We start from the raw sequence: 27,492 nt of genomic DNA on the forward strand, positions 1-27,492 counted from the left end.
ATGAGGCCTCTGCCGAGCCGGAGGAGGAAGAGCCACGGCCTCTCGCTGGGAGTCTTCGCCCTCTGCTTGGCCGCTGCCCGTTGTCTGCAGAGTAAGCAAGGGCCGGACCGGGCGGGGGGCGCGGGGCGAACCACAGCTTTCCGCGGGGCTGGGCGCGGCCTAGAGCGGGGACCCGGCCCGGCAAGGATCCCCTAGGCCGACTCCCGGGTCACTCTGGGTACGCGCCCCGCCCCGGGCGTTATCAGAGCCGGAAGGCGCCCGGAAGATAACCGGCGCGGCCCGGTGGCCGCCTCCTCTGCAGCATTTTTTATTTCTTTTTCCTGGAATAACCAGACTGCAGCCCAGGCATCTGCGACCCCCGGGCACACGGGCCCCGCCCCCTACTGCGGGGACCCTCCCCCTCTCCTTCCCGCGCCTTCCCCGGTCCCTGGCGCTGGTGCTGTAGGCCTCCCCACCTCTCAGAGGAACCCCCCAGCAGACTGTCTCGAAGAGAAGGGGTTGTAGGGGTTTGGGTTGGGTGTTGGGGCCTGAATCCCTCAGGCCGGCGGTGGTCCTCACCGCTCTGCCCGGAGCGGAGGGTTTGGATGGGCTGTCCCCAGAATCCCCCGGCTTGGTGAGTCTGCATGTAACGCACAGCCCCACAGACTACCATGGACCCAAACCACAGATTTGAATGCAGTTCTACTTTCTCATTTAAGCATGATCCTTCTGACCATTCTCATTTTACAGATTAGTCATCTGAAGTGTGGAGACTGACCAGTGCAGGGCCTCTGGCGGTGGGAGGGTCTATAGTAAGAGGCGGTGCTTACTAAGCACGTTTGCGCTCACTGTCCCCGGGGCTTGACAACACTTCTTTCATTGAATCCTCGGAGCAACCCTATGAAAAAAGTGCCACTCTTATCCCTGTTTCACAAGTGAGGAAACTGATGCACAGCCGTCACCAGCTAGGCTGTGGTGGAGTTAGGATTTAAACCTGGGCAATCTAGCACGCTTGACCTTTACACCTCTCTAGCTAGAGCCCAGCTTTGGAGGCTGCAGATCTCAGAAACCCAAAAGGACTGGGAGGGGGCATGTGCCTCTGGCTGTCTGTGGAGCAAGGAATAGCCAGCTAGTCCATCAGGTGGGTGGGTGTGTTTGGCCTTGCAGTGACCTTTTCTATCATTTTTCAACCCTTCAACATGTGTTTCCAATCAGGCATTCTCATGCAACATCTGTACAGCTGTCCCAGGCATTCAAGGACCAACGATTCACCACAGTGTATAATTCATTTATTCACTCACTCATTCATGGCACCCTCTGCTTCCAGGAAGCAGGCCACAATCGTACTGGGGATACCATGGTTCACAGTCCTGTCCTCAGATGAGCAGACAAGAGTGCCGGCTTGGAGTGGCGAGTCCTGAGAGGCAGGAAGTGCCAAAGTTCTGGAAGCCCTAGAGGCTCAGGGGAATGAGGCCAAGCCTCCCAAAGGGAGCTGCACCTACCCACTGACAGATGGACAGGAGCAGCCAGGGGAATGGGACAGAGGGAACACAGCGCATCCTAGGTAAAGAGGAAGCACGTGCAAAACCAGGAGGAAGGGTCAAAGTTTTGCAATTCTCCATTGAAATAGTGACTCCTGCAAAGCTGTAAACTCCAGGAAGACAGATTCCCAGCGCTTGTCCAGTGCCAGCCAGAGTCTACCCCTTAAGGATAGTGAGTGGGTGTGCACCTGCCTGATGGGGGCCTGTGCTTCAGCGCCAGCACTGATGATGTAGAGGGGGCCTCCTCCCCCTCACCAGCTCCCTCCATTCTCTGCCTCTTCAGGCTCTGCCCACAGCTTCCACCCAGAAAGTCAGATATTCATCATTTACACTGAAGTCTGTGTGAAAGCATGCTCCACAAACACAAACACACAAACACCCTGCATTTGCGGCCTTTTCTCTATAAATGGGACTGTTAGGGACTGAATGTTTGTGTCCCCCTGAAATTCACATGTTGAAACCTCAGCCCCCAACCGTGATGCTATTTGGAGGTGGAGCCTTTGGAAGGCAGTTTGGTTTAGAGGAGGTCATGATGGTGGGGCCTCCACGATGGAGGTAGTGTCCTTATAAGAAGAGGAAGAGACACCGGAGATCCCTCTCTCTATCTCTTTCTGCCATGTGAGGACGAAGCAAGATGGCAGCTCTCTGCAAGCCAGGAAGGGAGTCCTCCAAATCTGCTGTCACCTTGATCTTGATGTCCCAGCTTCCAGAACTATGTTGCTTAAGGCACCCAGTCTATGGTATTTTGTGATAGCAGCCCAAGCTAAGACAGAAATTGGTACCGAGAAGTAAGGTGCTGCTGTAACAAATACCCAGAAATGTGGAAGCCGCTTTGGGACTGAGTAATGGGTAGAAGCGGAAGAGTTTTCAAGTACATGCTAGAAATACGGACTCTAAGGGCCATTCTGGTCAGGTTTCAGATGGAAATGAGGAACATGTTACTGGACAGTAGAGAAAAGGTGATCCTTGTTAGAAAGCGGCAAAGAACTTGGCTGAGCTGTGTTCATGGTCTAGTGTTCTGTGGAAGGTAGAGCTTGGGAGTGATGAGAAATTAGATATTTAGCTGAGGAGATATTAAGCAGTGTCGAAGGAACAACTTGGTCCCTCCTGTCTGCTTATAGTAAAATGCAAGAAGAGAGAAATGACTTGAAGAAGGAATTCTTAAGCAAAAAGGAACTAGAACTTAAAGATGTGGAAAATTCTCAGCCTATCTGTGTTACGAAAAAAGAGAGCATGTTCAGAAGAGAAGACATAGATTGGGGCCAAACACTGTTTGATAAGATTAGCCTGGGTGTGAACCACCGGCCTAATCAGCCACCCCAGCAGAAACAACTCCAGGGTAACTGAAGGGGGTGAAGACAGAATGGAATGAGGGAAGGCTGTCAGATTTGATAGATCCTACAGGGCTGACTGTATTGCTGTTTAGCTGTGTACACTATTTTTCAGGCTAAGAAAAGAATGACTCTGAGGGCAATTCAGCCAGCATCAGAGCTGTCTCCTCAGTTTCAAAAGGTGGGGGTGGGGCATTGCCTTGGTTTCAACAGGCAAGATGGAGGCCTTGCAGAGTCTCCGGGGGACATGGAAATGCCCAGCAGAGCTGCAGGGGTGAGGATGCACCCCTGTCTCAGTGGGTCCTAAAGGCAAGACCACCGCCCCGGTGGGTCCAGTAGGCAGAGCATCGAACCAAAGAGCTAACGGCATTTACCTTGCTAGGTTTTGGGCTCACTTGGGACCCGTCACTCCTTCTTACTTCTGATTTCTTCTGTTTTCAGTGGGAATGTCTATCCCATGCTTGTCCCACCACTGCATTTTGGAAGTACATAACTTACCTGGTTTCACAGGTTCACAGCTGGAGAGTAATTTTCTTTCAAGATGAATCATACCCCAAGTCTCTGAAAGGAGTTAAGACTTTTGGAGCTGTTGGGATGGAATGAATGTATTTTGCATGCAAGAATTCATTGCATGAATTTTGGGGGGCCAGGGGCAGGGTGTTATGGACTGAATGTTTGTGTCCCCCAGAAATTCATATGTTGAAGCCCTAACTCCCAATATAATGGTACGTGGAGGTGGGTGGGACCTTTGGGAGGCAATTAAGTTGAGATGAGATCATGAGGGTGGGTCTTCCATGAGGGGATTAGTGTCTTTATAATAAGAGGAAGAGACCAGTGCTCCCTCTCTCTACATGTGAGGATACAGCAGGAAGGCGGCCATCTGCAAGACAGGAAGAGGGTCCTCACTGAGAACTGAGTCTGTTGGCACCTTGACCTTGGACTTCGCAGCCTCCACAGCTGTGAGAAGTAATTGTCTGTTGTTTAGGCCCCCCAGTTTTTGGTATTTTGTTATAACAGCTCAAGCTGAATAAGACAGGGACTTAAAGGCATATCCCCTCTGAAAGCTGGCAGGCCTCCCGCACCTGGCCAAGGTGGAGCGCTTTTCTAGGACCCTTGTTCATGTCTTTTCTCAGCTCTCAACATGGGAAGTTATCCATCAGGCCTCCTCCTTATCAGTGCGCCTGCTCATTTGGAAGCAGATGATCCAAGACTCAAGCAGGAAAGTTTTGGGGTTTTTTGTTGTTGGTTTTTATGTTTGTTTTTAATTGAAGCACAGTTGATTTACAATGTTGTGTTCATTTCTGCCGTACAGCTAAGTGATTCATATATATATATTTTTTTTAAATATTCTTTTCCATTCGGGTTTATCATAGGATATTGAATATATTTCCCTGTGCTATACAGTAGGACCTATTGGTAAGTAGGAAAGTTTAGCTAATGGCCTGGGCCAAGTCAGCTTGCTTCCTGTGCTCCAACCCCAGCTTCTAAAAAGCAGCCTGCTCCCCCAGCACACGCACACAGCCACACACGTGCACACATGAATACACACAGGAGTGCCCTTTAACATCCCCACTTTACCAGGGTGGAGCCAGGGATGGAGGAGCTAGCCCCACTGAGTCACTCATGGCCCAGTGCCCAGGAACACAGAGGAGCAGCATGGGGGCTGAGCCTGGATCTGGTGAGGGAGTTGATAGGCCAAAGCGGCCACAGCCAGATGGAGCTATGGGTTCTGGCTTAGCTGGAGGTGCCATGGGAGGGGAGGGAGGGCCGGTGTTGGAGGAATCCCCTGGAGGCCCTGGGGAGACACCGGGATCCATCACGCCAGGACAAGGCCCCGCTGGTCACCTATGCAGCTGTCCACAGTTACTAAGTGGTTATGGTGTATCGGGCTCTGCACTGGCCCAGGTGAAACAAATGAGGTGTGGTCTCTCTCTGCACTGTCCTCTCTGATTTATAGACAATGGTCTTGCATACCTATAAATGTACCCACCCCAAAGAGTAGTGCTTGAGCGTGCTTTTAAAAATGCAATAAAAAAAAAAAAATGCAGTCATGCTGTGCTTGTTACTCAGCAACTTACTTTTTACAGCAATTTATTTATTTATTTATTTTTGGCCATGCCACACCGTTTGTGGGATCTTAGGTCCCTAACCAGGGATTGAACCCGGGCCTTTGGCAGCGAAAGCGCCGAGTCCTAACCACTGGACCGCCAGGGAATTCCCGTTTTACAGCAGTTTTTGAGCTCTGTCCATGTTGATAGCCTAGATCTTGCTCATTCCTCTCAACTGCTGTCCTCATGTCATTGTATCCACATGCTACTTTTTCCTTAGCTAGCCCCCTTCTGATGGACATGTCAGCATTCAGATTTTAGCCCTCCCTGGGGGGAGAACAGAGCCCTAATACAGGGTGCTGAGTGCAGCGCTATTGATATACACATCGTATGGAGGATGAGGGAGGCCAGGGGCCACCTCCAGGCTGACAGGTACCCCCTGCACACACACCTCCTCCCCTTGGGGGTAGTGCTCAAAAAATGCCTGGGGGATTACACTGCAGCTATTGAGGGAGGGGCGGAATCAACCAGAAAATCACCCAAATTTCTTCATTTCTGGTCTCCAAGGGAGTCCTGAGTATATTCTCTGCTGGTCTGGGAAGGGGCTGCAGTCAGGAGACTCTCCTTTCTCCATTGTCCCTAGGACTTAAGGACACCTATTTATTTCATCTGCTCTAAGACTTTTTTTTTTACTTTTAATATTCCGATATATCTAAAGTCAAGATGCATGTTACAAATAAATAACTTTGCTGTAATCTCTGTCAGCCTGGACTGAAGTTGAGTCCTTCCCAAATGTGTGTTGCTTCTGTCGGTCACCGTCACCGGGAAGCATCCTCCTACCTGGGGGATGGGAATGAAGAGGTGAGGTTGAGTCTTGAAAGATGAGTAAGGGTATACAGCAGGACAGTGTGGAGAAGAGAGTTTTAGGCATACAGCAAGTGCTCAAAAACTAGGTTCAGGACTTCCCTGGTGGTGCAGTGGTTAAGAATCCGCCTGCCAATGCAGGGGACACGGGTTCGAGCCCTGGTCTGGGAGGATCCCACATGCCGCTGAGCAGCTAGGCCTGTGTGCCACAGCTACTGAGCCTGCGCTCTAGAGCCCATGAGCCACAACTACTGAGTCCGTGTGCCACAACCACTGAAGCCCGTGCGCCTAGAGGCCGTGCTCTGCAGCAAGAGAGGCCACTGCAGTGAGAAGCCCGCGTACTGCAACTAGAGAAAGCCTGCGCACAGCAACAAAAACCCATCCTAAGCAAAAAAAAAAAAAAAAAAGCAAAAAAAAACCTAGGTTCACACATCCTCTTGGGGCCTGGCAGGGTCTGGGTGTCATAAGCGAAGGAAGAGGAAGTGGGGAAGTGGGAGAGTTGCCTTGATAGGCACCTACTGGAAACTTAGCTGGTCCCCCACTCAGAGACCTCACTGACACTGCACCCCTGTAGCCTGTGCTCTCAAACACTGGGCTGCCTGCCTCTGGGTTTTCCCTGGAACACAGTCTCAGGGTCAGAAAGTATTTACTTACCTAGCAGAAATGGGAGTGGGAGAGAGGCATCATTGGCAAGTATGAATTTGGGCAATGATTTTCTCCCGTAACTGGTTTGCTGGGCTGGGAGGGCACTGGTCAGCCCTGTGGGCAAAGGGGAAAGGACACACTGGACCGTAGAGTGAGCATAGAACATTACTGCTGTTCACTGTGGTCCAGGGAGCACAGTGGCCTTTCCCCTGCTGAGGCACATCCCTAGGGGCAGCTCAGGCCAGTGACATGCTAATCCCAGAGGAACCCCGCTGCTCTGGGGCTTCCTGGGGAGTCCCCAGCTGGGAAGGGGCAGGGCCTGAGGGGCTGGTTCCAGTCCCATGCTGGCAGTAAGCCCTGTATATGGGGTCACCTTCATTCTCTGAGTGCACAGGGCCAGGAGGGTGAGCTGTTTAGTGGTTCTCAGCCAAGGCTGCACGTGAGAACCTCCTGGACAGCTTGTAAGACCTACAGATGCCCACACCCTACCCCAGATGGTTACATCTGTCTCTTTGAGGGCAGGACCCAACACTGTTTCATTTCAAGTTAGGCTCCTGGGGTGACTGTAATGTGTGGCCAGGCAGAGAGTCCCTGGACTAGACCATTTCCATGTCCCCTCCATTCATCTTATCTTAAGGAAAGAGCTGGGCATGAACAGTGCACCTTTCTCCCATCTTCCGTTCTCAGAACACCCACCATTTTATGCAGACGAGTCTCGCTTATGCCTTATTAGTAGTTTAATCCTGACAAACCCATGATACTCTGCCACCGGGCTTAGGTCAGGAGAGAAGGCTGCTTTGCTTTGAAGTTTGGTTTGGTTCAGTAAATGGTTCCTGAGCACCTACTGTGTCGGGAGCACCATGCCAGGAGCCAGGGGTACTCAGCACGGTCCCTGCAGTGGGGGGAATCACATGACCCAGAGGGGAGGTCAGATCCTACCCAGATGATTTGAGGTCAGATGACCAGGGAGTACTGAGAAAAGCATTTAGCTCAGCTGAGAGTTGGAAGGAGTCTTCTCAAAGAAGAAGCCTCGAAGGCAAAGTAGGAGGAAGCCAGGTGAGCCGGGAGGAGGAAGGTTCTGAGCGACAGGAAATAATGAGCACAGACACAGCACCGCCACCTTCTCGCTCTTGGGGCCAGTAGTGGGTGACAATTCTTGAGTCAAGTTTTTCAGCTCTGGTCAGTTTCTTCATATTCAATCTGATAAGTTGTCTTAACAGTTAAAGGACTGGGACTTGGGAAGGTCTTGGATCTTGAGTGCTGGACTATTTCCTCTGATAGACTCTTACACTAGTGCCAGGGGTTCAGGAGGGAGATGTGTGTCCCTCGGCACCAGACAGTGGCCAGGGGACCTAACGTGAGCCTTCTCTGGCTGTTTGCCCTTCTGTCCGATTGCAGTATCCCCACCCCAGGCTCACTGTGGGACTGGATCACATTCCTTTTGGAGGCCAATGCCCAAAAGCAGAACACCAGACCCGCTCTTCCCTCTTGCCATCAAGCCGGCTTTCTGCATACTCTGGGATGGGAGTTCAGGAGTCCTTGAACCAGAGCTGTTCTTTTATGTCAGGTAGACTGTCCATTCAGTTTGACAGCCCCAGTATGAATGAGCCATCCGTCATGTCACACACTGCTGGGGTGCTGGCGATTCGGACCTAAGTGTGTGCTTGCCTTGCTCCTTCTAGCGGGGGAGATGGGCAGTCACTCATCCAACACGAACGCAAAGCCAGCTGGGAACTGTGCTGTGGGAGCCGAGTGGGGCCTGGCAGAGGAGTGACATTTAAGATGGGCCTTTAGGAGTGAGCAGAAGGCTGAGAATGGGGATGGGTGATCTGAGCTGAGCTAGAGGGAGTAAGCCACAGTGGGGAGTGGTCCACAGTTTGGTGCAACTGGAATTGGGGGGTGGCAAGGAGTCTTGGGAGATGGGGAAGGAAAAGAAGGTTGAGGTGAGACTTTTTAGGTCTTTCAGAGCCAGGAGAGACACAGCAAGATGTGTAGTTTAGAAAGATCACTAATAATAACCTCTAGCCAACTGAAGAGAAGAAAAGCCAGTACCTCCTGAGTTTTTATAATTGTTAATAACAATTACAAAGGCAATAATATCTGTGACTATTTATTGAGCACCACATACTTTGTGCCAAGCACTGTAACAGCTGCTTTTCCATGCAACTTCACAGTAACCCTGCAAATAGGTATTATTAGTCCCCATTTTATAGATGGGGAAACTGAGGCTCAGAGAGGTTGAGAGACTTGCCTAAAGACATTCATTCCTTCATCAGGTGTTTATGGGAAACCCAAAGTGCCAGGCACTGTGCCAGGCCCGGGGGAGTCAATGAAGAACAAGATAGACCAGCCCCTGTGTTCATAGCTGAAAGTTGATCTGGGAGGATGATTAATCAAGAGAAATTACAATGGACAGGGATAAGTTGATAGAGAGGGCCAGAGAGCCATGGGAACCCAGAGCTGGGACCCCTAACCTGGTGTTGAGGGACTGGAAGGCTTCCTGGAAGAAGTGATGTTTAAACTAAGACCTGTAGGATGAAGAGGGATTGGCCCTTTAGTCTTGTTGGAGGAGGAGCTTTGTACTCTAACTGTGGTACCCAGTCACATGTGTGCCTGAATTATCTTTTGATCACTCGACACCCCTCTTCCAAGAGCCTTCAGGCATCCTGTAAAAAGAATTGTTGGGAGGTCAGCCACCTCATTTCCTCCTTCATTCTCCTGTTCCACACAGAAGTGGAACATTTCCACAGAAGTGTCTGAGGAGCACCCCACCTCCTGGTTCCCCAGGCTGGCCACTGACTCAGGCCCGCCATAAGTCCTGCAGCCCAGATCTGCAGAGGGAAAACCCAGCAGCACCCCATCCCCCAAGCTTGGGCAGGGCCAGGCAGCCACCTTTGCCATACCTGGCTTCCTTGACATCCGAGTAGAAACACAGCAGTGACTGGACCATAGCCTGTGACCATTCAGAAAAGCGTTTGGCTTTCTAGCAAGGGTGGCTCTTGCTTAAGTCAGAATGATTCCAGAAGGAATTCCACAGGGAGGAATTTCGGGTCACCCAATCTCTTGCCACACTTCCACAAGTGGATCATAGATTTACAAACGCTGATTCAAGTTCTATACGTGTTACATAATTTGGGCTGGAAGAACGAGCCTCCTTCACTCAACACTCCAGCTCCCAGTCTCAGATCTACTGCTTCAGTCCCTGGTACAACTCCAGCTTCTGCTTACACACCCATGAGGATGGGGAGCTCACTACCTCAATAAGCAGCTCAGTGCATCTTCAAAGAATTCTCGTTCTTTGAAGAATAATCATTCAATAATGATTGAATGGGCACCAAGTGTTAGAAACTGTGATAAGCTCCTTATATGTCTTGCCTCCCTTAAACTCCATTCTGCTGCCGGAGGTGGGCACAACCCTATTATAGTATACTTATTTCATTGGTACGGTAGCAGAGAGTGAAAAACAAATTTACCCCACATCACACAGCTGTTATTGGCAGACCTAAATGTTGAGGATAAGTCTGCCTGACTCCAGGTCTATGAATGAATGCGTTATACACACACTCTCTCAGGTCTCTTCACCGGAACCCATCTTCTTTCAATCTTTACACACTGGTCCTCGTTCTGGCAATGATGGGGTGTCTCAAGTCTTCCCTTCTCCAAGATGAGAAGTTCTGCAGCAGAGGCTCTTCCCCTGCCTGGCAGAAGTGGTATTAACTGTGCTCGGGAAGGAGAGGAGGGGCCAGCTTTCAGGGATCCTAGAAGCATCCTCAGCGCTCCCTTTGCCCAAAGTTCTAAGGGTGTTGTCCTGGGACCAGAAGCAGCATTACCTAGGAACTTGTTAGTGATGCAAACTCTGGGGCCTCATCCCAGAGCTGCTGAATGAGCGACTAGGGATGGGGCCCAGCAATTGTTTCAGTAAGCCTTCCAGGTGATTCTGATGCAACTAAATGTTGAGAACCATTGCCTTATAACATTGCAGAGAGTAGAGGAGGCAAAGGGAAATCCTTAGGTCACTCGTTCTTCCTCCCTAACCCAAAAGCATCTCTAGAAATAGGACCAGATATAATAAAATTTGAGGGATGCCAGAAAGAGCCCATTTCCCCCAAATATCTTGCTGAAAGGCTGTCACAGGGCCTCAAACATTCCCTTTTCACACAATGGCCCTTCATTCCTTTGGTTTAGGCGTTGTTAAATGCCCCTAGGAAGTGGGTCTGGGCTTCAGCTGCTAGCTTCAGCTGCTAACCCCTTAGTGCGGGTTCGTTCAGTGGTTTTCAGTCTTGGCTGTACGCTAGAATCATGTGGGGACTTTTAAAAATCACAGAGGCTTTGGTCTCACCCCCAAAGATTCTAAAGTCATAATCCAGGGTAGGATTTTTAAATGCTACCCCAAATGGTCTAATATTCAAAGATTGACAATAACTAGATTAGATCAGGTGGTTCCCCTTGGTCCAGTCTGCTGAATGGGGAGGTGGGTTTGCCGGGCCTTCTCTGCGGGGCTCTGAGAAGAGATTGGGTGGAGCTGATCAGATGCCAAAGGAGCTAATTATGGATTTGCATGTAGCGTGTGTGACTCTGGGCTGGTGCTCCATCAGTGTCAGTCCCCTTGACTTACTTTCCCAAATGCTTGTTGAATGGGAAGAGACTGGATTGAGTCTGGGTGAAAAATCAGAGAAGGTAGCTCCTGTGCCCCCTGGAATTTTTCCTGGCCATCAAGCTGTCTCACCTACATTTTTTTTTTAATTGAATCATTAACAGCCAAGCCATGATAATCCTTAATTACAAATGAGGAAATAGTGGCTCAGAGAGGGGAGGGGATTTGTGCAGTTGTTCAGCTAGGGCCTGGCGCAGCTGAAACAGTACCTGGGTCTTCGGATTCCAGGGCTTCCCCAGCCGGCATCTTGCCCTCCTCTGCCACCCTCTGTCCCCACAGGCAGGTGTGCCTTCCCGGCATCTGGGGAGAAGGGCGGCGTTTCCTCTCTGCTGGCAGAAAAGGAGCTGAGGAGAACATCGGGTGAGTGTGGTGGCCCAGGAGCCACAGGGTGTTGCAAGCAGGAGAGGGTGCTCAGTGGTGTCCCAGGAGGACGAGGTCATCTGCTGGGAGTGAGGAGGAATTTGGAGGTCAAAGAGATTGGAGGGACATAATAACCATGGAGAAAAGCAGAGTGAATTTACGTGAACAATACATTAAGATGGGCAGTCCGGAGGGCCCTCTCGAATGTGCACTGGAAACCGTGTGCGCTGTTGTTCTGGAGCGTGTCGGCCATGGGATGTTTTCTTCTGCCGTGCTGACTGCTCAGGTCTCAGGTCTGGGCAGAGAGGAAGTGAAGAGCTGTTGATCCAGGGTGAGGGTTTTGCTAGTAGATGTGATTAAAAGACAGAGGCCACTGGAGTTTGAAGAATCTTGGCAAGAGTGTTTGGGACATGATGGGCTATGGAACCCAGGCTGGAGAGGGAGGGATGTGAGAATGATGGATTGGGAAAGGTAGACAGAGTTGGAGTGGAAGGACTGAGGAGGCCAGTGGGAGATGTTGAACAGTAAACAGGAAGGAGAGAAGGTTGTGGTCAGAGCACGCTGCTCTACTGGAGACCGAGGCAGAGGGAGAATCTTCTTGTAGATGTTAGGAGAATAGAATTAGGAGAATCTCCTAATGCCAGAGGTATGTAGGATGATGCCATACCTTGCAGTAGAGTTGCCAACGTGTTTGAAGGGTGAAGAGGAGACTGGGGGAACAGAGCACTCACAATGACGAGGAGGCAAGAGGGTGAAACAAACTCAAGGGAAGAGGACTTTTCTGAAGCGGGTGGAGGAGTGATGGTCTAAGCCAATGGTATCCAATAGAAATATAATGTGAGCCACACATGCAAGACATGTATATAATTCTAAATTTTCCAGTGGTTACATTAAAAAAGAAACAGGCACAGTTAATTTTAATATATTTTGTTGTACCCAATATGTCTAAAATATTATTTCTACATGTATTCAATATAAAAAATTATTAATGAGATATTTTACATTCTGTTTAACATGCTAAGTGCCAAGTCTTCAAAATCTGGTGTGTATTTTACATTTAGAGCACATCTCAATTTGGACTAGCTAATTTCAAGTGCTCAATAGCTACTGCGGCTTGCAGCTACCATATGGGAAAGCCCAGGTCTAGACTCTTGTTTCTTGTCACATCTGTCTCCCAAGTCCTTACCAGCACTGAGTGATGTGCTATTTTGGGAAACATAAAAGAAGTGAAAAACTCCACCTCTATACTCAAAGTGCCTTAGCTTACTAGAGGCAGCTGTGGAGCAGTGAAAGGAGAGTTGGGTTTGTCTCAGCTCTGATTTTCTACTTGTCAGGGATTTGGACACTTACAGTGTGACTCAGCCTCAGTTTCCTCATTTTTTTTAATGAATAAATATACTGCTGGCTTAATAATATTTTGATTGTAAAACATTCTGATCACCAACTATCTTTTTTTAAAATTGAAATATAGTTGATTTACAGTATTAGTTTCAGGTATATAACATTGTGATTCAAATATTTTATTGATTATAATCCCCTTGTAGTTTAAAATATTGGCTATATTCCCTGTGCTGTACAATATATCCTTGTAGCTTATTTATTTTATATACAGTACTTTGTGTCTCTTAATCCCCTACCCCTATTTTGCCCCTCCCCCTTCCCTCTCCCCACTGGTAACCACTAGTTTGTTTCTGTATCTGTGAGTGTTTCTGTTTTGTTATATTCACTAGTTTTATTTTTTAGATTCCACTTATAAGTGATATCATACAGTATTTTTCTTTCTCTATCTGACTTATTTCACTGAGCATAATACCCTCTAACTCCATCCATATTGTTGCAAGTGGCAAAATTTCATTCTTTTTTAGGGCTAATGTTCCGTATAAATTATGTATTTATACCACATTTTCTTTATCCATTCTTTATTCATCTGTTGATGGGCACTTAGGATGCTTCCATATCTTGGCTATTATAAATAATGCTGCTATGAACATTGGGTACATATATCTTTTCAAGTTATTGTTATTGTTTTCTTTAGATATATACCCAGGAGTGGAATTTCTGGATCATATGGTAGTTCTATTTTTAGGTTTTTGAGGAACCTCCATAGTGTTTTCCACAGTGGCTGCACCACTTGACATTCCTGCCAACAGTGTCCAACGGTTCCCTTTTCTCCATATCCCCACCAACATTTGTTATTTGTAGTTTTTGATGATGGCCATTTGACAGGTGTGAGGTGATAGCTCATTGTGGGTTTTTTTTAATACATATATTTATATTTATGTATTATTGTTTCTTTTAATTAATTTATTTAGTTTTGGCTGCGTTGGGTCTTCGTTGCTGCACGCAGGCTTTCTCTAGTTGCGGCGAGCGGGGGCTCCTCTTCGTTGCAGTGCGTGGGCTTCTCATTGCAGAGGCTTCTCTTGTTGCAGAGTATGGGCTCTAGGAGCCTGGGCTTCAGTAGTTGTGGCACGTGGGCTCAGTAGTTGTGGCTCACGGGCTCTAGAGCACAGGCTCAGTAGTTGTGGCGCATGGGCTTAGTTGATCCGCGGCATGTGGGATCTTCCCAGACCAGGGCTTGAACCCGTGTCCCCTGCATTGGCAGGCGGATTCTTAACGACTGTGCCACCAGGGAAGTCCTCATTGTGGTGTTGATTTACATTTCCCTGATTAGCCATGTTGAGCATATTTTCATGGGCCTATTGGCCTTCTGTGTGTCTTCTTTGGAAAAATGTCTATTTAAGTCTTCTGCCCATTTCTTAATTGGGTTGTTTGGGGTTTTTTTATAGTGAGTTGTATGAGCTGTTTATATATTTTGAATATTAACCCCTTATTTTTTATATCATTTGCAAATATTTTCTCCCATTCAGTTGTTTGTGTGTTTTTGTTTTTGTTTTGTCCGTGTTTTCCATTGCTGTGCAAAAGCTTTTAAGTTTACTTAGATCCTGTTTGTTTATTTTTGCTTTTGTTTCCTTTACCTTAGGAGACAGATCAAAGAAATGTTGCTATGTTTTATGTCAAATAGTGTTCTGACTATGTTTTCTTCCAGGAGTTTTACAGTTACAGGTCTTACATTTAGGTCTTTAATTCCATTTTGAGTTTATTTTTGTGTATGGTGTAAGAAAATGTGCTGATTTCATTCTTCTACATGTAACTGTTCAGTTTTCCCAGCACCGTTTATTGAAGAGACTGTCTTTCCTCCACTGTGTATACTTGCCTCCTTTATCATAGATTAATTGACCATAGGTGCCTGGGTTTATTTCTGAGCTCTCTATTCAGTTCCATTAATCTTTGCCTCTGTTTTTGTGCCAGTACTACGCTGTTTTGATTACTGTAGCTTTGTAGTGTAGTCTCAAGTCGGGGAGCATGATTCCTCCAGTTTTGTTCTTCTTTCTCAAGATTGTTTTGGCTATTTGGGGTCTTTTGTGTTTCCATACAAATTTTAAAATTATTTGTTATAGTTCTGAGAAAATTGCCATTGTTTTGATAGGGATTGCATTGAATCTGTAGATAGCCTTGGATACTTTGGACATTTTAACAGTATTAATTCTTTCAATCCATCTTACCATGGTATATCTTCCCATCTCTTTGGGTTGTCTTCAGTTTCATTGAAGACAACAGTGTCTTATAGTTTTCTGAGTACAGGTATTTTACCTCCTTAGGTAGGTTTATTCCTAGGTATTTTATTCTTTTTGATGTGATGGTAAGTGGGATTGTTTCCTTAATTTTTCTACCAGATAGTTTGTTTTAGTGTATAGAAATGCAACAGATTTCTGTATATTAATTTTGTATCCTGCAACTTTACCAAATTAATTAATGAGCTCTATAGGTTTTTGCTGGTGTCTTTAGGATTCTCTTTGTATATTATCATGTATAGTATCATGCAAACAGTGACAATTTTATTTCTTCCTTTCCAATTTGGATGCCTTTTATTTCTTTTTCTTCTCTGATTTCTGTTGCTAGGACTTACAATACTATGTTGAATAAACATGGCAAGAGTGAGAATCCTTGTCTTGTTCCTGATCTTAGAGGAAATGCTTTTAGCTTTTCACCATTGAGTATGATGTTAGCTGTAGGTTCGTTATATATGACCTTTATTATGTTGAGGTATGTTCCCTCTATGCCCACTTTCTGGAGAGTTTTATAAGAAACGGATGTTGAATTTTGTCAAAAGCTTTTTCTGCATCTGTTGAGATGAGCATATGGTTTTTATTCTTCAGTTTATTAATGTGACATATCATATTGATTTTCTAATGTTGAACTGTTCTTGCATCCCTGGTATAAATCACACTTGATCATGGTGTATGATTGTTTTAATGTATTGTTGGATTCGGCTTGCTAGTATTTTCTTTAATTAATTAATTAATTAATTTTTATTTTTTTGGCTGCGTTGGGTCTTCACTGCTGCATGCGGGCCTTCTCCAGTTGCAGCAAGCGGGGCTACTCTTTGTTGCAGTGTGCAGGCTTCTCATTGTGGTGGCTTCTCTTGTTGAGGAGCCCAGGCTGTAGGCGTGCAGACTTCAGTAGTTGTGGTTCATGGGCTGTAGAGTGCAGGCTCAGTTGTTGTGACGCATGGGCTTAGTTGCTCCGTGGCATGTGGGATCTTCCTGGACCAGGGCTCAAACCCATGTCCCCTGCATTGGCAGGTGGATTCTTAACCACTGTGCCACCAGGGAAGCCCCTGTTTGCTAGTATTTTGTTGAGGATTTTACCTCTATGTTCATCAGTGATATTGGCCTGTGTTTTCTTTTTTCGTGATATCTTTGCCTGGTTTTGGTATCAGGGTGATGCTATCCTAGTAGATGAGTTTAGAAGAGTTCCTTCATCTGCAATTTTTTGGAATAGTTTCAGGAGGATAGGTGTTAATTCTTCTCTAAATGTGTGGTAGAACTCACCTGTGAAGCCATCTGATCCTGGAATTTTGTTTGTTGGGAGTTTTTAAAATTACTGATTCAACTTCATTACTGTTAATTACTCTGTGGATATATTTCTTCTTGCTTCAGTCTTGGGAGATTGTATGTTTCTAAGAATTTGTCCATTTCTTCTAGGTTGTCCATTTTATTGGTATAAAGTTTTTAGTAGTAATCTCTTATGAGCCTTTATATTTCTGTAGTGTCAATTGTAACTTCTTTTTCATTTCTGACCTTATTGATTTGGGCCCTTTCTCTTTTTTTCTTGATGAGTCTATCTAATGGTTTATCAATTTTGTTTATCTTTTCAAAGAACCAGCTCTTAGTTTCATTGATCTTTTTCTATTTTTTAAAATCTCTATTTATTTCTGCTCTGATCTTTATGATTTCTTTCCTTCTAATTTTGGTTTTTTTGTTGTTCTTCTTTCTCTAGTTCCTTTAGGTGTAAGATTAGGTTGTTATTTGAGGTTTTTTTTTGTTTCCTGAGGTAAGTTTGTATTGCTATAAACTTCCCTCTTAGAACTGCCTTTGCTGCAACCCATAGATTTTGGATCACTGTGTTTTCTTTGTCTCCAAGTATTTTTTAAATTTCTTCTTTGATTTCTTTAGTGACCCATTGGTTGTTTAGTAGCACATTGCTTAGCCTCCATGTTTTTGTGGTTTTTGCAGTTTTTCCCTTATAGTTGATTTCTAGTCTCATAGCATTGTAGCCAGAAAAGATGGTTGATATGATTTCACTTTTCTTAAATTTACTGAGACTTGTTTTGTGGCCTAGCATGTGATCTATCCTGGAGAATGTTCTGTGTGCACTTAAAAAGAATGTGTATTCTGCTCCTTCGGGGTGGAATATTCTTTATATATCTATTAAGTGCCTCTGGTCTAATGTGTCATTTAAGGCCAGTATTTCCTTATTGATTTTCTGTCTGGATAATCTGTCCATTGATGTAGTGGGGTGTTAAAGTCCCCTACTGTTATTGTGGTACTGTCAATTTATCCCTTTATGTCTGTTAATATTTGTTTTATGTATTTAGGTGCTCCTATGTTGGGTGCATGTATTTAGTGATCAAATAATAAGTACCTGTGAAGCAAAAAGCATGGGTCCTTAACCCCAGTCCCCTGCCTGTCTCACAGGTTGAAATAGTGCCTGTGAAGTACTTTGTCAGTTGTGTATACGTGAATTATTAACATTATCAAATGTGAAAAATCTGGGACTCTGACCCAATCTTGGCATTCATTTTATTTATTGTTTTTCTTTAAGTAATTCACAAACTCACTAAAATATTCTAACTGTTCAAAAGGATATAAAATGAAATGTAAGTCTTTCTTCTACCCCAGACACCCATTCCCCTCCCCAAAGACAACCATGGCACCTGATTTTTAGAATACCCTTTGGGAGATGTTCTGTGCATTTTATGGATAAATGTGCAGATCTCTGTGTGTGTGTGTGCACACTCATATATACATATCATTAGTTTACTCAAATGGAAACAGTCTCTACACACTGTTCTGCTCTGTGCTTTTTCATTATTTTTGAGATCATCTAATATCAATGCATATAGATCCACCTCATTTTAAAAGTGCCACTGTAGTATTCCCAAGTGTGAATACTGATAATTTATTTAACCAGTTCTGACTTAATAAGAAATATATATTTGGTCTCTGATTCCTGACACAGAGCTCCTAAAAACCTAGTAATTTCCTGGGTGATAGCAGCGATAGGACCATCTTTTGTTATAATATTTGGTCTTATTCCCTGGTTCCAGACACATAAGCTTCTAAGACCCTTGGATTCTCCAGAGTGATGAGTGTTTTTCTGATTGTTAATGATGTGACTCTTGGAAGATGAGGACTCCTTTGCAGAGAGACCAACCATGTGATTAGAAAGTTGGAATTTTAGCCCCATCCCTGACCTCCCAGGAAGGGAGAAGGGCTGGGGATTGAGTTAATCACCAATTGCCAATGATTTAATCATGCCTATGTCATGGGATCTCCCAAACAAACCCTAACTGAAGGGAGTTGGGAGAGCTTCTGGGCTGCTGAACACATGGAGGTATTGGGAGGGCAGTGTGGCCCAAGAGGATATGGGGGCTCCACGCTCCTTCCAACATACCTTGCCCCATGGCATCTCTTCCATGTGGCTGTCCCTGAGTTGTATCCCTTATAATAAAGTGCTCATAGTAAGTAAAGTGCTTTCCTGAGTTCTGTGAGCTGTTCTAGCAAATTATCAAGCCTGAAGAGGGTGTCATGGGGACCTCCAGTTTATACCCAGTTGGTCAGAAGTATAGGAAGCCTGGACTTGTGATTGGTGTCTGAAATGGGGAGCAGTCCTGTGAGACTGAGCCCTTAACCTGTGGAGTCTGCACTAACTTCAGGTAGTAAGTGTCAGAAGTGTTCTTTGTGGAGTAAGAAACAGTTTTCCTTTACCTATGAACACATAGGTTGTCACCAGTCTTTTGCTACTGCAAATGACTATGCTGTGTTTCAGTGACAATATGTACACTTATAACTTTGCATCTATGTGCCCTTATGACTTGTAGGATAAGTTCCTAAAAGTAGCATTTCTGGGTCAAGAGGTATGTGCTATTTAATATTTCTCTAGGTTTCAACATGTTGCCCTTCAAGCAGATTATACCCATTTATAATCTCCACAGTAATGATTGGGTATAACTTCTGCACACTCGTGGCAACATAATGTTATCAAACTTTCTCATTGTTCCCTGTCTGATAGCAGCCAAGTCATTCAACCTTCCCAGCCTGGGTTTCACTGAGCTGTGATAAATGTGTATGACAGCTAGTACTTGACAAGTGTTACCAGTAGAAATGGTGGCTCTTGCTATTTTGGAGTGATTTTTCTGTTTGGGGTACAAGTACAGGAACCTGATGAAGGAAAGCAGCCTACCAGCCTCGATCTAAACCTGCATCTGTCCATTTTGTTTGGGTTTGGCTGACATCTGGGTGACTTCCCAAGGCCATTAAATGGCAATATTGAGGGGGTGGGGGATGGGAGGAGCTCCCTCAAGGAGGAGCTGAGCTCTTTGGTCTCTGAGTAATCAGGCACCAAGAGGGGGAATTAGGTACCCTGTAAATTGTATGCAAATGTCAGTCATCAACACTAGTCATGGCATCTAAACCTGAAAGCCATTATTTGGGGTTTCTGTGTTGGCCCCTCATGAAGCTGTGTGTCTGAAATTCCAGGTTCGCTTGTTTCAGGAATGGCAGAAGTTAGGCAGGGACATGGATATATTAGTTGCAGCTTAAAACCATCCCATTTCTCCTCCTAGCTATTTGACTCTCAGCAAACTTGGGGCTGGGAAAGGGGTCTTGCCAGCTGTCCCTCAGCCAGACCTGTTACCCCCTCAACTCAATACAGATCCAACCCCTTACTTCCCTGATCTCTCCAAATGGGCAGCAGTTCAACAGGCAGGGCATGCATATTTGTTTATTCTTTATTCATTCTTTCATACAGGCATATCGTGAGCACCTATGAAGTGCCAGACCCTGTGCTGGACACTGGTGTTTCTGAGATGAATCGGAAACGAGTTCTCCCAGCAAAGATCTCACAGTCTAGGGCAGATCTACCACGCACGTGTGTGCTTCCTGCTGCTCCCACCACCCCGTCTCCCCAGTCCAGGCCAGAGACTGGCCCAGGTCTGGCCACACTCAGCACCTTAGGCTGTTCCCACCTGTTTGGGCTCCAGCCATGAGCTCTCCTGAAGGTGCATAGGACAAGAACATGCAGTGAGCCCAGGGCCGTGCAGGTGAGGTGTGTAGATGATAAAATCGTGAATTCTGCTGCCAGATTGCCCTTCCTGAAGCCCCATTTAGAGCATGCCATGATTCTACTTGAATACCATCCTAGGGCCTCACTGCCCACAGATAATTCCTTCGGTTGATCCCCAGCCTGTGACAGATTCCTCACGGTATAGCCTATCTTTGTTTCTTACTCACCAGGTCCCAAACGTGAGGATCCATCATGCTCCTCTAGGTAGGCTCATCTCTTTCTTAGCTGGGATCGTCCTTCCTCCCTTTCAAAATCTTATTCTTCAAGCCTCAACTGTAGTGATGTCTTCCCCATTCCCCAGCTCCTGCAAACATCCTGGCTTATTAACGGGACAGTTGAAGAATACCCCGATTTCCATCTCTACTCAGCCACTTACTGTGACATTGCAGGAATTACCTAACCTCAGTGGCTTGACCTTGCTCCTCTCTAAAACGGGGGTGATGATATACTCTTCACCAGGCCAGCGCCCACGAGCCAGTGCCCTGCCATGGAGGAAGCGTGGCGAGCGTGGGGCTGGGCTCAATCACTGGTGGGCGGTCCCCACTAAAAAGGGGATGCGATGAGATTGCTGACCCATGGGAGATGTGTTCGGAAGCCAGAGGGTTAAGGGAAGAAGGGCTTTTGTCCTCTCTGTCTACCCAGAGCTGGCTGTCTCTACACCCCTGCTGGGGAGCCCCCTTGGGTGCCTCGGAAATCAGCTGTTGTCTACCTTAGAGTTTTCTCTTTGCTCTTCAACATTTCTTTGAGTCTCAGATGGGGTGACCAGCTGTCCTGTTTTGCCCATGACTTTCCTGACTTTAGCACTGAAACTCTTGAATCCTGGGAAGACTCTCAGCCCTGGGCAAGCCATGAGGGTTGGTCACCTGAGGCTGGTGACACACTGATGGAGAGGGGTGAGCAGTGGGGACTGCAGCTCCTGGACGGGTACCTTGTGCTCAGCCCCGCTGGGCCTTACATGTGTTGTGTCACCTCATCCTCACAGCCCTCCTCCCGAGGTTTTCCAGTCCTCATTCTACCGCGGAGGAAGCCGGGGCTCTCAGCAGTGAAGGCGCCGTCTCTAGGTCTCGACAGCTAAGAGGTCCCCAGGGTGAACCTGTGTGGATCCTCCCACATCAGGTGTCTCCACCGCACCTCACTGCACCTGGAATAACCCTTTTGTGATGTGACTCATCACTTCACCAACCTGCTCCAGTACTTCTGAATTAGGACCCCTAATCTAGGCTTTCTGACTTCCAGTTTAGTTGCCTACAGTCTTGATAAGGATGCTGATGACGGATGATGCTTGTTTCCTGGTTCTCATCTGATGATCACACTGGCTGGATAAGTGGCTGTCCAGATAAGTGAGATGAAAATGAGTTGTCCTGGGACTTCCCAGGTGACGCAGTGGTGAAGAATCCGCCTGCCAATGCAGGGGACACGGGTTCGAGCCCTGGTCGGGGAAGATCCCACATGCCGCGGAGCAGCTAAGCCCGTGCGCCACAACTACTGAAGCCTGCGCACCTAGAGCCCGTGCTCTGCGACGAGAGAAGCCTCCGCAGTGAGAAGCCCGCGCACCGCCACGAAGAGTAGCCCCTGCTCACTGCAACTAGAGAAAGCCCACACAGCAACGAAGACCCAACGCAACCAAATAATAATAATAAAATTAATTAATTAATTTTAAAAAATGAGTCGTCTTGATTAAGGTGTATCCTCCATGGCAGGCAATATCTGTCTCCCCCTTAATTGATACTGTTGTCCCCCCAAATTGTGGTGTGAACAGTATTAACCTTTATTGTGATTTCAGGAAATATATCCTTCTTAAATAATAAATTTTTTTTTTTTTTGCAGTACGCGGGCCTCTCACTGTTGCGGCCTCTCCCGTTGCAGAGCACAGGCTCCGGACGCGCAGGCCCAGCGGCCATGGCTCACGGGCCCAGCCGCTCCGCGGCATGCGGGATCCTCCCGGACCGGGACACGAACCCGCGTCCCCTGCATCGGCAGGCGGACTCTCAACCACCGCGCCACCAGGGAAGCCCCCTTCTTAAATAATAAATTTTTAAAAGCAGCAAAGTGCTACCTCTGTAATTTACTTGTAAGAAAAGGAGTAAGGATTACTCCTTTTAGATTAGAGTATTAGATTCCAGCCTGTTGCTCAGTAGCTGGCTTCACCTGCCTGGTACCTTCTCTTTGATTAATTCCCAAGGGGTGTCACCAGCTCTAGGAAATGAAGCTTTCCGGAAGCCCCTTGGTTCAGGTTCCAGTGACCTGCCCTGCTAATGTCTTCAGTTACGTGACCTCTTCCTTAAAGGAAGCATCTACATCTTTCTGGGAAATTGGTAGAATTTAGTTTTTCTCTTCTCTCCACATAGAATTCAAGTAAAGATGAAAAGCAAGGTAAACTTTTAAACTTTGCTCACCAGATATCTTGGTCTAATCAGGAGAACTTTAAATGATTTTTAAAACATTTTTTATTATCAATTTAATCAATGTGAAAATGCAAAATGATATAAATGTATAACTTGGAAAATTTCTGGTGCCATCCAATCTCTAACGGATAATCCCTGTTAATATAGCATATATTACTCCAACATTTTTCCATACTAAATATATACATATTAGCACATAGTTACACAAATGTAAGTAAGATCATAGCATATTGTTTTATAAATTTATTTTTTAACTGAATAACATGTCATAGACATCTTCCCTTGTCTGCACGAAGTTCATTCTTGTTCATGGCTGCCTGGCATCCGTTTTACATGTAAAATCTGATTTATTGCACCAGCCCCCTTGAGTAGAACATTAGAGACAGGTCTGACTATTGGCCTAGCCACTAAGTTTCTCTGGACTTGTTCTGGAATGATTTTAGCATGAGGTGCAGGAGTGGTTACTCATTAATTCAACTTTTTAAACAGTTGACAAACAGTTTGCCTTTAAACTCTTGGAACTGTTCATGTTCCATCTTTGCCATAGACCACTTATTCCTACTTCTATGTGTCAGGACGAAGAGGAACTCTTTGTTCCTAAAACCTAGTTAAGTGCCTGATTAATTTGTCAGATTAGGAAGAGGGTTTTCTAGTCAAAAGAAAATACAGGGGCTTCCCTGGTGGCGCAGTGGTTGAGAGTCCGCCTGCCGATGCAGGGGACACGGGTTCGTGCCCCGGTCCGGGAAGATCCCACATGCCGCGGAGCGGCTGGGCCCGTGGGCCATGGCTGCTGAGCCTGCGCATCCGGAGACTCTGCTCCGCAGCAGGAGAGGCCACAGCAGTGAGAGGCCCGCGTACCGCAAAAAAAAAAAAAAGAAAAGAAAATACAGAAGCTAAGGAGGTCCAGTTGGCCAGCTTCCAGCTGTGTCCGCATCTGAGAAACTCGGGCATGTTATTTTTGTTTTTCAGTTTTGCTGTTTCTTGGGACAAAATAACTGAAAGGCTCAAAATGGAGGCCCCTAAGGCTATTAAAAGGGCTGCTACTCTCCCAGGAGACTAGTCTGTCAGTAACCTTGACTAACATGGTTAACACAGGATGTACATGTAATACAAATAGTTGATGATCCAGATTTGTCATTAGTTCTAAATATGGTTTTCCAAATCTTACGGTAATCATAATCCCAGCTGCTCATATGTGAGGTCAGGGAAATCAGAAAATATAGGTAAATAGATGATAGATCAGTAGTCACCAAGTAGAGTAGAAAAACTGTGGGTTTTGAGTCAGACAGAACTGCATGCAGATCCCACCTTTGCCATTTCCTAGCTACATGGGCATGTTGCTGACTCCTGTAAAAAAAATAAAAGAGAAGGATTTTAAAATACATAATAAATAGATAATAAAGCAATGGGTACATAAAACCTTGAGTAAATTGCAGTTCTCTTTGCTATGTGTGTATAAGCTTTTAGATGTGCCTAATTTTTCAAACCACCCAAGCAGCAACATTTCTATCAGATCGGCTCGCCTTCTTGCTGCTATAATTAGTCATTCACTTATTCATTCAACAAACGTTTATTGGCCAATCACTATGTGTCAGGCATTGTGCTGGGTACAGGAAACACCGAGATGAAGAAAGCACCTAACTCCTGCCCTCCAAGAGCTGACCTGGAACTTGACCTCTGTTTTCTGCCTGAGAGAGAGAGAGAAAAAGCAAATGCAGCAAAATGTTAATAATTGGTGAATTTAGGAGAGGGTATATAGATGTTAATTGTACTTGGCTTTCAATCTTTCTGTGAGTTTAACTTTTTAAAATAGGGTTGGGGAGAAAATATTTTTCTGTTACGTGGCAGCTGTAATTTTTTATTTTTATTTTTTGGCTGTGACGGTTCTTAGCTGCGGCATGCGGGATCTTCATTGCGACATTCAGGATCTTTCGTTGAGGCGCACAGGCTTCTCTCTAGTTGTGCTGTGCAGGCTCAGCAGTTGTGGCACACAGGCTGTCTAGTTGTGACGTGTGGGCTCCAGAGTGAGCGGGCTCAGTAGTTTGTGGCGCGCAGGCTTAGTTGCCTCGTGGCATATGGGATCTTAGTTCCCCGACCAGGGATTGAATCTGTGTCCCCTGCATTGCAAGGCAGATTCTTAACCATTGGACCACCAGGGAAGTCCCAGCAGCTATAACTCTTGAAAGCCTTTATTACCTCCCAGTTTTTCAGCATGGAACCTATCAGATTATCTCCAGCCACTTAGCCAAGCCTTAGGAGAGGGATGGTAGAGGACAATGAGAAAAGTCTGGAAAAGTAACAGGCGTGGTTACCTGGAGCCACACAGCAGGGGCCCAGGGGCAACTGGGCACCCAAAGAGTGAGAGGCTAAACAGGAAATAGAGGTGGAAACAAAGGCATGGGCTCCAGCTTGAATCCTGCCCTATTCACTATCCAGTCTCCAGCCGGCCCTGACCTTTTTCTGTGTGGGGAGGGTGGAGATGGAGGGGATTTGTCACATTCTGTACCCTTAACTGCCAACCGCTGACCTTTGACTTGAGCATAGAGGTTAAATATCTCACCTTTGGAGTCAGCAGCCCTTGTGTGAATCTCAGCCTTGCAGGGTCAACTTGGACAAGCTACTTAATCCTGTTGACACTGAAGTTTCTCATATCCTTGATGGAATTGTAGTGGGTTGTGTGACACTTTAATGACGTGGCGTGTGTAAAGCAGTTAGCGCAGGGCCTGTGCATGGTACCTACTTAATAAAATATTTCGTGACATATATTATCTTAGCCAGTGGCTCTACTCTTCACCTACACACTCATGCAGAAATCTCGGCTTGATGCCTCTTTGCCTCGCCCACTGCCACGGCTAGTTATCAGCATGTTCTGTCCTCTTTACTTTACTTCCAAATGCATCCTAAATCAGACCACCTTTCACTGCCTCCAAGGCTATGTCTCCATCTCCTATCTAGTCTCTGCGGCAGCCACCTGACTGTTCTTCCTGCCTCCACTCTGGCCCCCTCACCCCCAGATGCTCTCCACAGCAGACTTTCTCAAGCTTAATGGAGAATGTCACCTTCCCACCTAAGCCTTCCTATGGCTTCCCATCACCCTTGAGTAAAACCCACCCCTGACTCTCACGTCATGACCCAAGTCCTGCCTAGCTCTCCAGCCTTGTCTCCTGAACTCGCCCCATGGCTCCCTGCATCCTGCATTCTGGCCTTCTTTCTGTCCCTCAGACATACCAGTTCACTCTCACCTCAGTCTCTGTAGTTGTTCCCTCTGCCTGAAACGTGTGTCTTCGTGTGGCTACCTCCTCGTCCTCCCTGTCGTTTGGGTCCCAGTTCATTTCCTCAGTGAGGTCCTCTCTGACCATCCTATCTCATGTTGTGTACCACCTCCATCCCCACCCACCACTAGTACCCTATTTTAGTATCTTTAAAGCACTTGTTATCTAAAATGATCTCATGTGTTTATTTAACCCTTGTGTGTCTCCCTTATACAATGGAAGCTCTAGGGAATAGTGAATAGTAACCTTGTGTTTTGTTCACTGTCCTAGCTTGGGCTGCCATAACAAAATACCACAGACTGGGGGCCTTAAGCAACAGAAATTTATTTTCACACAGTTTGGAGGCTGGAAAGTCCAAGATCAAGGTTCTGGCAGGGTTTGGTTTCCGAGGAGAACTCTCTTCCTGGTTTGTAGACAGCTGCTTTCTCACTGTGACCTCCAATGGTCCTTTCTCCGTATGAGCCTATGGAGAGAGAATGAGAGAGAGAGAGACTTTTCTTATGAAGACACCAATCCAGGGGACTTCCCTGGCTGTCCAGTGGTTAAGACTCCACGCTTCCAATGAAGGGGACTCAGGTTCAATTCCCTGGTCGGGGAACTAAGATCCCACATGCCATTCGGCACAGCAGGAAAAAAAAAAAGACATCCAACTGGAGCAGGGCCCCACCCTTATGACCTCATTTAACCCTAATTACTTCCTTAGAGACCCCATCTCCAAATACAGCCACACTGGGGGGTTAGGGCTTCAACATAGAAATTGGGGTCGGGGGGACGGATACAAACATTCAGTCCATGACATTCACCATTGTAGCATCAGCATTGGAACCTAGAAGAGAGCCTGGCATGTAACAGGCACTCAATGAATGCATGCTAAATAAATGAATGTGTTATACAAGTTCACTTCACTGTGAGTCCATATGAGTGGCGCCAAGTCTAGCACTCCATCCCGCAGGTCAGGGCGTGTCCCTGTACATTCCCCAGGCAGCCATCAATGCCACTGTGGAAGAGGACATCCTGCTCTCGGTTGCATACTCCTGCCACGGCATCCCCACTATCGAATGGAAGTATACGTCCAGCTGGGGAGTGCAGAAAATCGTGGAGTGGAAGCCAGGGACTCAGGCCAACATCTCCCAAAGCCACAAGGACAGGGTCTGCACCTTCGACAACGGCTCCATCCAGCTTTTCAGTGTGGGTGTGAGGGATTCCGGCTACTACGTCATCACGGTGACCGAGCGCCTGGGGAGCAGTCAGTTTGGCACCATCGTGCTGCACGTGTCAGGTAAGACACCCCCAGGGGCCCCAGCGCCTCTCAGAACTGTGAGTGTGCGGAGGCCGACTTCACGATATTAAAAGAGACGTTATCTCCCCCTCCCCTCCCCCCGCCCCGTAGAGATCCTCTATGAAGACCTCCACTTTGTCGCTGTCTTCCTTGCTCTTCTCGCTACCGTGGCTGCAGTGTTAATCAGCCTCATGTGGGTTTGTAATAAGTGCGCGTATAAATTCCAGAGGAAGAGAAGACACAAGCTCAAAGGTAATTCTCTGGGCCTTGTGATAATCGATTCATGGCTTGGATGGCCAAAGGTGGCCCTTGTCATCTTGTTCTCACCAAGAAACCACCCCCAGCCAATTGGCAACTCACGGATGTGTCTTTTGCTTTGCAGAAAGCACAACAGAGGAGATCGAGCTGCAAGATGTGGAGTGTTAG

The 27,492-nt window shown here is 46.6% G+C and overlaps 1 protein-coding gene across 1 annotated transcript; it reads left to right on the top strand.

The window, feature by feature from the left end:
- VSTM5 (V-set and transmembrane domain containing 5) lies at positions 1-27,492 on the top strand. Its single transcript, XM_007449647.1, has 4 exons — positions 1-91; positions 26,740-27,066; positions 27,178-27,318; positions 27,449-27,492. Exons 1-4 carry the CDS (start codon positions 1-3, stop codon positions 27,490-27,492), a joined length of 603 nt encoding a protein of 200 aa, XP_007449709.1.

The sequence above is a fragment of the Lipotes vexillifer genome, unplaced genomic scaffold, assembly GCF_000442215.2.
Source record: "Lipotes vexillifer unplaced genomic scaffold, Lipotes_vexillifer_v1.1 scaffold536, whole genome shotgun sequence".
Taxonomy (NCBI): domain Eukaryota; kingdom Metazoa; phylum Chordata; class Mammalia; order Artiodactyla; family Lipotidae; genus Lipotes; species Lipotes vexillifer.

Bases quoted from the DNA above. Each gene is read 5' to 3' on its own strand.
- VSTM5 (XM_007449647.1), top strand. From the start codon at position 1: ATGAGGCCTCTGCCGAGCCGGAGGAGGAAGAGCCACGGCCTCTCGCTG. The intron at 27,067-27,177 runs GTAAGACACCCC...CCCGCCCCGTAG, and splicing joins CATCGTGCTGCACGTGTCAG to AGATCCTCTATGAAGACCTC. The intron at 27,319-27,448 runs GTAATTCTCTGG...TTTGCTTTGCAG, and splicing joins GAGAAGACACAAGCTCAAAG to AAAGCACAACAGAGGAGATC.